We start from the raw sequence: 11,782 nt of genomic DNA, 5'->3' as shown, positions 1-11,782 counted from the left end.
ACCCAAAAGAGGGGTTTTTTTTTGCCAACGACCATTTGGTCTATTGACATCGGGTCTTTTGTGTAGGGTGTTTGTCTTGAGTGTCGAGCGTGGCTTCCCGAGTTCGATTCCCATCCCTCGTAAGGTGAGGGCACGGTTCGGTGGTGAGTACGGCTCCCTCACGTGTTCGTCTCTGAGTTCCAACGTTTACCGCCTTTCTCAAAAAATAAAAAATAAAAAAAATAAAATAAAAGAGGGGGTTTTTCGTAATATGTCAAAATCAAGGGTTTTTTTGGATATACATTAAAAAAAAAAAAAGTGTTAGGGAGATTATTCATTTATTTGAACAAATTTTTCAAATTGAATTTATAATCAAATATAAATTTTATAAAAAGGTTAAATAAAAAATAAGCCCAAACCCTTATCTTCTTCTTGGTTTCTGGAGCCCTTCTTTCTTTCTCTTGCTCGCCGTCAGTGTGCTCGGGGGTTTGTGCTTGGCACGATCGGAGTGAGTGCTTGGGAGCCTACATCGGGGACTTCTGGGTGCCGTGATCGGAGTGCTTCCTTGGGTCGGGGACTCTTGTTCATCGGATTTGGAGTGGCCGTTCGGAGCTCAGGCAAGACGCAAGTTGGTATCGGGGACTTCTGGGTGCCGTGATCGGAGTGCTTCCTTGGGTCGGGGACTCTTGTTCATCGGATTTGGAGTGGCCGTTCGGAGCTCAGGCAAGACGCAAGTTGGTACCATGCTTCCCTTTAGTACTTTTCCCACCTCATGGAAAAATCTATTTTGATTTACATGTATGGTTGCGTTTAATATTTTTATTTTCTAATTCAAAAAGTTCATCAAAGTGCATTGCGCCATTTGTAGGTTTACTAAGTTTTTGATTAGATTTTCCTTCTGGACTGTGCCAAATCTATAAACTTCCAGATAAATTTGTTGTCTTTGGTATCCATGATCCATCTGAAAGTATGAGTTGTCACATGAAAAAGAATTATATCGAATCAAACAGGAATTTGCATCTGAAGAGATAAATCGGATGGAAATTTTGGTATAATCTTTTCTTAGTGTGAAATTGTTTAATATCGAAGTGATGACACACTTGCTAACTTTTGAAACATTGTTCACCAGTTGATCCTGTTGACGTTCCCTTTACTTAACTACTATTTCTCAATTGTTTGTCAGAAAATATTCATTGGTACATGTCGTATCTTTGAAGAACATATCTTCTCTGTTTTTATTCTGTAATAAGAAGAATGGATTTTCCATCCATTTTGTGATATTGATGTTATCTATCACCATCAACTCTTGATGGAACTATAAGATATTTTAAAGAACATGCCATTTAGTGTGGCCTTTATTACAGCATGTTTTGAATGAAGCCTTTGCTCCATCGCCCCTTTTGTTGAATTGTGGTCTTTAATGGTTGTTAGATAATGGATTTGGTAATGTAAGACGCTTTGCCTTGACACCCAAATGGTTGGTCATTCTTTCAAGTTTAACTTACATAAGAATATATGAAGCTGAGTGTTTTGCATTTGTGTTGAAGAAACAACCTTAGGGAGATTACCTTTTATGTAATTAGAGAACTTTTGGAGTTGGTACCTCTCATGTTTTTTCCAACCTAAGTTGCACTAAGTTAAGAATTGCCTTCAGATTTAGGTGATTTTTTTTTTCATTTTACCAAAAACATCAGGATTAATTTTTTGTTCCTAGAGGATATTCAAATCTATTCAATCTAACAAAGTTCCCTGTCAGACCAAGAGTTCATCTAAGGCCCATCACCATGACTTGCCATCTTGGAATTTTATTTTAATAACTTATTAAAGATCTTGCCAAAGAAGAGAAATCTAATTTGTAATCATACTTTGAGTTTGTTAGTTTCAGGGGGTTAAAATGAGTTGTGCTTTCAATTGCAAATTTTAAATCATCAATTGTCTTAATCTAGGTATGCTAAGTCATAAAAGTTTTGCCCAAACTTCACTGTTTCCTTGTGTATCTTAACAGAAGATTATAGAGCTTTATTGGTGCTACTTTTGAAATGTTCTTGTTTTATCATTTATAAGATGTTTTTTTAGTTTCATATAAAACAGTAATTATGTCTTTTATTGTTATGTTAATAACTTTACTTTCTCTTGAAATTGTTTAAGTTATAATTCTTAACAAACATCATTTTTTAATAAGTCAAAGTTGTTGAATAGGATGCAATTTTGTTCAAATCAACATTCAAAATTTATTTGGTGCCCGAACTATAGACACCATATTATAGTTGTATTAATTAAAGATTAGTAATAAACATTAACTTTGTAGACTTTTGAAGCCATGTGGGTGAGTGTTTACATGAACTTGACTTTCCCTACTTCACAGGCTATAGAACTCATCTAAATTAATGGCTTGAAATAAATTATAAGAAAATGATATACAAAATTATTATTATTATTATTTTTTGTGTTCAAAGAGCTTGCTTGTGCTGGGGACTCGTGTCCACCGGGTTTGGATTGGGTGTTTGGAGATTGGACGAGACACAACACCGGCGAGAGCTTCTCGGTTGGTATTATGCCTCCCTTTAGTCCTTTTCCCACCACATGGATCTATTTTGATTTACATGTATAATTGTGAATCTGTGATTGATATTTTTATTTTCAATGGTGAAAACACACTGAATCCTAAGGCCTTGGCGAGGGAATTATATAAAGCATCTTGCTTGTATGATTAGAGAACTGCACTGAATTGTTCGGATCCACATCATAGCCTAGAAGGTGCAAGTAAAACAAACACATTGTGTCCAAAATCAACAAAAGCGCACAAAAAGCTGGGATTTTTTGGGGGAAATGCAACAAGTCGGTGGTTTTTTTCTTTGCACCTTTTAGGGTATGATGTGGATCTGATCAATTCAGTGCCAAGCAAGATGCTTTATAAAAGTCCCTTGCCAGGGCCTTAGAATTTGGTGTGTTTTCACCATTGAATGTACAGTTGCTTGGCTGGGTGAATGATTTATTGTGTTCTTAATCTATTCATTGATTTTTTTTGGTCTAAAAAGATGATTATTTTCGTCTCTTTTGCAGGATATCCAAGTTTTAAGGGGTAGGTTCTGGATGAGAAGTAATTGTGGGATCTGATTGAAGGCCTTGCTGGGAATGATTTATTACACTACACTCATTTGCTAACTGGTGAGCCATTGCCATTCTTTTTGCTGTTGTTGGATCAAAATCATGCCATAATGGACGTTGTAGAATAACTTTACAAAGGCCTGCATTTCCCTGAAGTCTCGTTAGTTTTTTCTGGTGGAAGGCCATATGATGAATAAATTATTTGTAGTGTCATTTAGGTTTTTTGTATACTTAGAATTAATTGATATGATTCATGATCATAGACTACAAGCGATCTCAATGTGTCCAGCAAAAAAAGAATCGAAAGTCACAGACAGCACAATTGAGCAAGTGGCATAGAAGTGTGACAAATCTCCAAGCAGATAGAATCCAGGCACTGAATCTGTCTTCTTTGTGATTATGTCATTACATTTTTGTGTGGGAACTACTCCAACATGATTTTCTTTAGTTTTTATATTTTATATTTTAATTAAATGCGTTGTATATTTTGAATAAAGTAAGGCAAGTATACAAGTGTCATCTACCGATCTGAGTTGATGAGAGAATATATAAGTTTTACATCATTGTATCCTCGTAGTGACTGAATTCATCTTATTATGTATTTTCCATTAACTCAATTGCTTTTTCAAATTGTTGGTTGGCTTGTCTTTTTTAATCACTGGTATTATATTTAATGTCCTCATTTATGTTTCAGCTAAAACTATTTCCATCCCGAGTCTTCCCAAGTCTATTACTCAATTGGCAGCCTGCTTAATTGGTTCCATCCCAAGTTTGCTCTATTGGCAGCTTCCTAAGTCTACTTCTTTGGCAGCTTACTCAGGTTCCATCCCTAGTCTTCACTTACTTTTCCACTTGGTTGTCAATTGTTTTGTTTAATCATTCACCCTACTTGACTATTCATCTGGGAAATATCTTTAAATCTGAAGTTCAACCCGAATCTGATTGAAAAGGCAATTGAATTTAATTATTCATCCTATGCATTAATTAACTATTTTGAGGTTTTATCTCTTGGTTCAAGAAAGCAAGAACCTTTGTATTTCTTTAAACGATGATGCTTATTCCATGCACACTTTAGTAATACTGTTTGTTGATTTTGGTGCTTGCATGTCTTGATGCCTTATGATACGCTAAAACTTTTTCTATTCATTGTTAATCAAAGCACATAATATTCCAACACAGAATTATTTTAACTTTTGGACATTGTTATGAATGAACCATGCATATCAAAACCTTATATTAATAACATTTTGATTTTTGGTGACAAACCCTAGTGTGCATTCGTCCATGGCGAGCTATGGTGGGAAGATCAACTCCACCTCCATTAATGGTGTGAAGCTCTACTCCATCTCTGGCCAACGCTCTCCGGCCTCATGGCTCACTCCCAAGAAGCTCAAATCCCTTCGCAAAGACAAAGGTGTTTTTATAATACTTTGAATTATTATATTATTTTGTCGGTTAGTATCATACTTTTATGTGAAATATAACTAGTAAAGTTGGCATAATTGGTTAGTATTTGGGTATAATCAAGTAAAATGACAGGGTCTTTAGCAGCTTTTCTTGAAGATTGGATTGCTAAACATTGAATCCTTAGTTCTTGATTTTGTGCAGTGTCTTCTTGATAGGATATTCTACTTTGTTTCATTGAAATTAGTTCAAACGTTCTTAATCTTTTCTAGGGAAACATAAGAATAGAAACAATTCATGTTATTGTTTCCTTGTGAAATATTCAATAATATCCACTCATGTTGTCTTCCTTTAATAATCAGATAGGTTAGTTTAGTTTTTGGTGCTATCCGGTTTAATGGTGGAATTTCCCTTTAATAATTTTTAAATAATGCTAGGCTATCTTCAAAGGGTGGATTTGATCCAAGATTTTAGGTTTGAGACCGCGACAACAAAAATTAAGGTTACTGCTGATGGAGATTATGTTGTTGCATCAGGTATTTTTCGAGTTTAAATCTTTATCTCAATGCTCATTAGTTGATGCTGGCATCACAGCTTGGTATGCTAAGTCGTATAATTCGTACAAATTGGTGTATGGTAAACTTAACATTTTTTCTGTTCTTGTGGAGGCTTCATGTTTAATTTGATCATTCGGCATTGACATTTAGGTATATACCCTCCGCAAGTTAAAGTGTATGAATTGAGGGAACTATCATTAAAGTTTGAAAGACATCTTGTTTCAGAAATTATTGATTTTCAGGTACATCCTTTATAAATTTCCATGTCTTGCACATTAGAAGAAATGTGGCATATTCTATGCTCGATAATCTTCATGTTCAAAGCTGTTGAAATACTTAGTTTTGGAAATTGAATGCATGTTCGCTTCAAACAAGGAGTCACAGGAGTATTCGACTTTTGACTTGACAACACTTCTTTGTAATGATCTAAAGAATCTTTTTATGATGATTTCAGTAAAAAGCGAATTTTCTTTTATGGTTTAATCGAGGAAAATACCTCTTTGTGATGGTTGTGTTTGAAGATAAACTTTCTATTATGGTATCTCGGAGGTGTGTTTTTATAAATATCTTTGGAAAACTTAACTAAAACTTTTCATATGTTACATTTTGAAAGGGGTGCCTTCTTCCATGGTATTGCTTTTTCTGCCATTGTTATCTTGTTTCTGAGATAGGCCTACTAGATTTATTCCTGTGCTTGGAAAATATTTCTTGAAGAAGTTAACATTGTGCGTTGGAGCCAATTTTTGAATGTTCTTTTTAGAGTTTTGATGATGTAAAATTTCCTTAATAGGTGCTGTCTGATGATTATTCAAAGATTGCTTTTCTATGCGCTGATCGCTCTATATGCCTACATGCAAAATATGGAAGCTACTACAGCTTACGAATTCCCAGGTTGTTTTCTTTTATATTGATTATTCCAGTGTAGTGCTTTGTATGCTTCTTGTATCTTAAAGATAACCATATTGCTCATCATGGTGGATTAATGAGGGATTTTCATCCCACAAACCTATTATCTTATGAATGGTTTTATTAGGTGTGAATTGAATTATGGCTTTTAATGAAATGTTTATGGATTATTTTTTAGCCCTTTTTCACGATGGGACTAATACTTTGGTTTTTTAAGAGATTGGAAGTTTTCTTTTCAATCTGCATCTTTTGTTGCTGATTTGTTTCAATATATACAAATAGACAATCACATCGTGTATTCTTTCCTTGTGAAGCTACACATAACATTGCATATTTATAACCTTTCTAAAATTCACTACAAAATCAGATCACCAACATATAATGTAAAACATCAATCCTAGAATTGTGCATAGAAAATTGATTGTTTCTATTTTGCCAGGATGGGAAGGGATATCGCTTATGATTGTTGGTCATGTGACTTGTTTTGTGCGGCTTCCTATCCTGATCTGTATAGAATCAATTTGGAACAGGTTTGTTCAAGACTTTACTTTTCCTTGATGCTAGAAATTGACAATTAGTCATTATCGTCATTTACACATTCTTAATATTGAACTGTGAAAATGTTTTGACCAATCTTTTAGGTAATTAAATTAGATTTTTAGAATTTCCTTCATTTATTTGTTATTACTTATTCCTTAGGTTTCAATTTGTTTTTGGGTTGGCAGGGACGTTTTCTATCATCACTTAGCACTCAATCACCTGCTATAAATGTGGTTTCAAGAAGGTTATCAAATATATTTTTGATTGTTTCCTAGTGTCTTTTTTTTTTTTTTCTTGGGCTTAACTTGGAATTTTGGATTCATTTAGTTAGTCGTTATATGAAAACTAATGAATAATTCTCTTTTTATTAATGTAGTGCGTTGCATGGTCTTGTTGCCTGTGGTGGTGAAGATGGATCTGTGGAATGTTTTGATATGAGAAAGAAAACTGCTATTGGACGGATTAGTGCTGCTGCTCATTCTGGCGATATTGACCAGGTAATGCTTTAACCTATTGTTGCTAGTCTTTTCAATATTTGGGTTTATTCTGGTGGATCTTTTATTTTTCTTTTGCAGGAGGTTACTTCACTGCAGTTTGAGGATATTCATGGTTACCAGATGGCTGTTGGGAGCAGCACTGGAAAGGTGTGATAATATCAATTTTCTGTATAATTTATTTTATTTTATAAATTTTCTTATTTAAAGATGCTTCCCCGTTTCAAAAAGTATGATGTGTGGTTTAAATCTATTTTTGCAATCTCTAATAGACATTTTATGCATGACTTTTTGAAGTTGTTGGTTTAGAGTGTTGCAAGTAATTTATCACCTAATAATATTCATCATATGTTATATTATTATATAATATACATTTCTATTTAAAGGGATACTCTTGCCTTTCGAAACATGCACTTTATGGATGATCTTCAATGCATTTAATCATTGGAATGACAACCTATATGTTTATGGTGTGTAAGTTTGTTCTTCCTTTTGCGATTTCCATCTTATATTTCTCATATTTCTTGAATTTTGAGTAGTTGGGTCTGTTAGCTGATAAACCTAGAAATTCTTTAGTTAGCAGGAGTAATTACCTCCTTTCTCTCATTATTTCTAATTAGCAGCTAGACATCTATTATATATATTTCATAACATCCTAAACCTCCATATGTCTCAGTTGTAATCTCATAAAAAAGAAATAATGTCTGGATATAGGCTTATTTCTTAAGCATGTGTGGTTTCTTTGTTGTTCACAACACTTTGCAAATTTATTATATTTTTATTCTTGAATTTGGTTTAGTGAAGTTCAATATTTCTTGTCAACTTGAGATGTAATTTGGAAGAGACTACATGGAGAGTGTAGGAGGCATGTCATATTGGGATGAAATGAAGCATCATTATATAGAAAGGCCTTATAGTTCATATAATTAGCTTTATGTTACTAAACAAAACTTAGTTGACCTTTCATTATCTTTAACTGACTTAATTCAAATTTTAAATCCCAACAGTGGACTTGGCTCAGGTTTTACCAATTTAGAATTTTGTAGACTCACTTTTTTGGGTTGGCTCTTGTAATGTTCTCTAGGATTAAGCTCCAGCTCCTCACTGCAGTCATCCCATTCCCCAAAATTTTATCTTTATGTACTTAAAATTACTTTTGTTTTCATTCATGATAATTGCCTGTATTATTATTTCCTCAAACCTGTCTTACTTTAAGATCTTATGCAGATATTAATATATGACATGCGTATGTCTAATCCTGTTAGGATCAAGGATCACATGTAAGTGTTTGTTCCTTATTTAATATTGTAAATGTTTGGATGGATTATTAGGGAAGAGAGCATGATGCTTAAATTCTGCTTATACCAACTTGTTGCTTTTGTTGTAGGTATGGTAGTCCTATATTGGATATTAAGTGGCATCAAACACTTAATTCTGCAGAACCAAAAATGATCAGTACAGATTGCCATGTTATCAGGATTTGGGATCCTGAAACGGTGAGTAGTTTAAGTAATTCGTATGTGAAATTTCTGGGTGGTGGAGTTTAATTCTCTTTGAACTTTCTTTTTGGTTTATGCCCTATAGTTCACCGATTTCTTTCTTTATTTAAATCTTTTGTATATCATGGTCCTTTTTAAATTCAGTTGTATTTGTATTTTCTTTGAAAATATATTAACATAGTAGCAATTTGTGCTATATCTTGTTCTTCACCTTCTTCCAGGGAGATAATATGACCAGTATTGAGCCAAGTACAGGAGCAATCAATGATGTTTGTTTGTTTCGCGAAAGTGGCTTGCTTTTGGCTGCTTTGGATTGCAGCCAGATACCAGTTTATTTCATACCTGCTTTAGGACCAGCCCCCAAGTGGTGCTCGTACCTTGAAAACTTAACGGTTTGCTGTTTTCCCTAGTTACTATTAATTATACACCTCAAGATTACAGTTTTGTCTTTAAGATCATTATTTTATGTTGTTTCTCACTGGATACAGGAAGAAATGGAAGAAGGATCACTGACGAGCATATATGATGACTACAAGTTCTTAACTAAAAAGGATATTGAACAGTTGAATTTGACACATTTGATAGGAAGCAACCTCTTGAGAGCCTATATGCATGGGTTCTTTATAGACTATAGACTATATAAAAAGGTAAATCATTGCTTTCTCATTTTAAACTTTTAACTTTATTTATACATCTGTGGTTTCCCTCGAAATTAGCATATTTTGTTAGCTAAGCTGAAGCTATGTTTAAGGTTTATCCTTTGAAGAAGGTGTTGTCTTGGTTGTGTTCTAGTTATTAACATGAAGGTCAGTCAATTTTGGAAAAAGTGATGAGCATATCCTTTCAATTGGCTGACTCTTGGCATCATCCATTTGGAGGTTCATAGGTGATTCTTAGCACAAACAAAATTATTTATGATAGGGCGACTTGTACTTCATTCGATAAGTTTGTGGGACTATTAGAAAACTATGTAATGTAACTAGCTGAAAAGTGAAGTTAGGAACTTTTGCTTATGGTGTGGCATGGATGTCTATGGCAAATTTTAGAAGTGAAGAATGAAGGAAGGACAATCCTCATATGACAATTGTATGTATGATGCCAAAGGACCAGGAAGAGAATAAAGAGGATATTACCAAGCTACTTAAAAGTATCATATGAACAAAGAGGAATAAAATGTAAAGAGAATCACAATGGCATAAGAGAATATTACCTAGCTACATAAAAGTATCATGTTTTCTCTTATGTTACCGATTACTTCTTTCTAGTTCATTTCATTCTCTAGGTATATATTTGTTTTTTATTGTCTGATGATTGGTTTTGTTGTTTGACTTGATTATAAAGTAAATGACTGTTTTAATGTTTGATTTGCAGGCTCAAGCATTGGCTGATCCTTTTGCATATGATGCCTACATGGAGAAGCGAAAGCAGGAGAAGATAGAAGCTGAACGTGCTTCTCGTATTACTGTAAGTTCCTACTTTGCGTCATCTTTTTTGTTTTTTTTCCTAATCTTATTGGTTTCTCGTTTCTCTTTCGTAGATCAAGAGGAAATTACCTAAAGTTAACAGGCTTCTTGCTGCCCACCTACTTGAAAATGAAGAAACCAAACAAGCTGAACAAGAAAATGTTGGTGAAGGTACCATAAAGAAAAAGAAAAACAAAGGGTTAACTAGTGATATCTTGCGGGATGAACGTTTTAAGGCAATGTTTGAGGATAAGGTATATTTCCCATTTCACCTGTGTGTGGGGTTGTATCATTCTTGGTCACTTTTATTGTATAAATTTACATTCTCTGCAGGACTTTGAAATAGATGAGCAGTCAGCTGAGTATCTCTCCCTGCATCCTCTAGCACAGCAAGCTACCAAGAAGCGCCCATCCTTAATTGAGGAACACTTCGAGCCAATCTTGCAGGATGATGAAGGAAACAGTGATTCTGAAGGTCTGGCAACTTCAGAAGATGATTTTGAGAAAGATAAGGAGGAAGAAAAGAAGAATTCCAAACGTGTGAGGTAAGGGATTCATTATGCACATGGGTACATCATTATTTATTAAAAATGAAAATTAATATATGATCTAAGGTTAGCTTAATTTTTCACTGACACTATTTGGTGAGATAAATATATTTAAAAAAAAAAATCACTGAACTTGCAGGTTGTATGAAGTCAGGGATGAGCGCCATGCTGAAGCATTCATGAACCAAGTATCTCTTGTGAAGGAGGATGCCCTCCCACTTGGTGAGAGAGTAGCCGCTCTCCAACAGCAGCAATCTTTTACTAAGCATGATGTGGTGAGATTTGGACCTGGTGGTTCACGGGAAATATCATTTGTACCTAGGAGATGTTCAAAGAAACAAGATGACAATGAGGAGCCTCAAGATGGAAAGCTGCGCCGGGGCATACGTCCTCTTGGCTTGAAGCTAGACAAATCAGAGTTCCTTGCTAGGGTAAAGCATGGAGGTAGAGGTGGGGGTAGAGGTCGAGGAAGAGGCCGGGGTAAAGTTCCGCGATGATATTTAATTGAATGAACTTGTCTTTTTGGGCAATGTCTCATCCTGCAATTGTCCAGATTTGCAGCAAGTCTATGCAAAGGGCACGAATACCAGGAAGATCACAACATCTAATACTCCACAAAGTTTCATTTTTGTTTCTACAATTCCTGGAATTTTATTTTGGGTGAAATCTTTGTATGCTGTAACAATAGATTCAAGCATTACTTTTTGTGGTGTTTATTTATTTATTTTACATTTTATTTGATCCTCTAGTGTGATTTGTAGGGTTTTGTGATTTTTGGATTTACATTTCAATGGATCTGGCTTGTTTATCCTCTATTGAATTTTGTTGCGGGAATTATTTTTATTTAAGAGTTGTCTCAAGATTGAACTTGGTTTTGCAGTGTTACCAATAAATTGAGAGAATAAATTGTTTGTTGGAGAATTTGATTCCTTAAAACCAGTGCATGTGTTATGAGAGATGCCAATTTTCCTTTCCCTATAGAAGGGCTTGATGATGATGCCTAAAGGATCTTATAGATTTTTATGTTTATAAATATTGAATGAAATTTGTGATTTTAGGCCTAAGTGGGTGTGAACAATGCTGATATCTTCCAAATATTTATGTGAATGAAGGTGCTGAATTTGATTGTAGTAATGTAGTTCTATGCCAGGATATAAATCAAGGTTTTCCAGGATAATTTAATTTTGTTGCTTCATACATTTCAATCTTGAGTTTCACATTGAAGTTGTTCTGTTAGGTACAAACTTTTATGAATGTACAATGATCTGTTTTTTTGTGCAAGTA

At 34.3% G+C, this 11,782-nt stretch overlaps 1 protein-coding gene across 14 annotated transcripts; it reads left to right on the top strand.

The window, feature by feature from the left end:
* The first annotated feature begins 392 nt into the window (after window positions 1–392).
* LOC120254172 (nucleolar protein 10-like) lies at window positions 393–11,311 on the top strand. 14 transcript variants are annotated; one of them, XM_039262315.1, is made up of 20 exons: window positions 393–607; window positions 2,436–2,524; window positions 3,043–3,147; window positions 3,782–3,907; window positions 4,359–4,501; window positions 4,929–5,027; window positions 5,199–5,290; window positions 5,839–5,939; window positions 6,394–6,484; window positions 6,680–6,738; window positions 6,871–6,991; window positions 7,070–7,138; window positions 8,216–8,268; window positions 8,376–8,484; window positions 8,709–8,879; window positions 8,976–9,134; window positions 9,859–9,951; window positions 10,025–10,204; window positions 10,284–10,495; window positions 10,638–11,311. In XM_039262315.1, the coding sequence occupies exons 5-20, from the start codon at window positions 4,372–4,374 to the stop codon at window positions 10,993–10,995; spliced, it is 2,097 nt and encodes a 698-aa protein (XP_039118249.1). In that variant the 5' UTR covers window positions 393–607; window positions 2,436–2,524; window positions 3,043–3,147; window positions 3,782–3,907; window positions 4,359–4,371; the 3' UTR covers window positions 10,996–11,311. The 14 variants fall into 14 exon arrangements, with proteins under 14 accessions (XP_039118249.1, XP_039118251.1, XP_039118250.1 ...); XM_039262317.1 differs by having other exon boundaries at window positions 2,436–2,528; XM_039262316.1 differs by having other exon boundaries at window positions 393–611.
* Window positions 11,312–11,782: the final 471 nt, after the last annotated feature.

The sequence above is a fragment of the Dioscorea cayenensis genome, unplaced genomic scaffold, assembly GCF_009730915.1.
Source record: "Dioscorea cayenensis subsp. rotundata cultivar TDr96_F1 unplaced genomic scaffold, TDr96_F1_v2_PseudoChromosome.rev07_lg8_w22 25.fasta BLBR01000374.1, whole genome shotgun sequence".
NCBI classification, from domain to species: Eukaryota; Viridiplantae; Streptophyta; class Magnoliopsida; order Dioscoreales; family Dioscoreaceae; genus Dioscorea; species Dioscorea cayenensis.
Note: the sequence above shows the minus strand (reverse complement) of the source record. Positions and strands in the feature narration are given on the sequence as shown.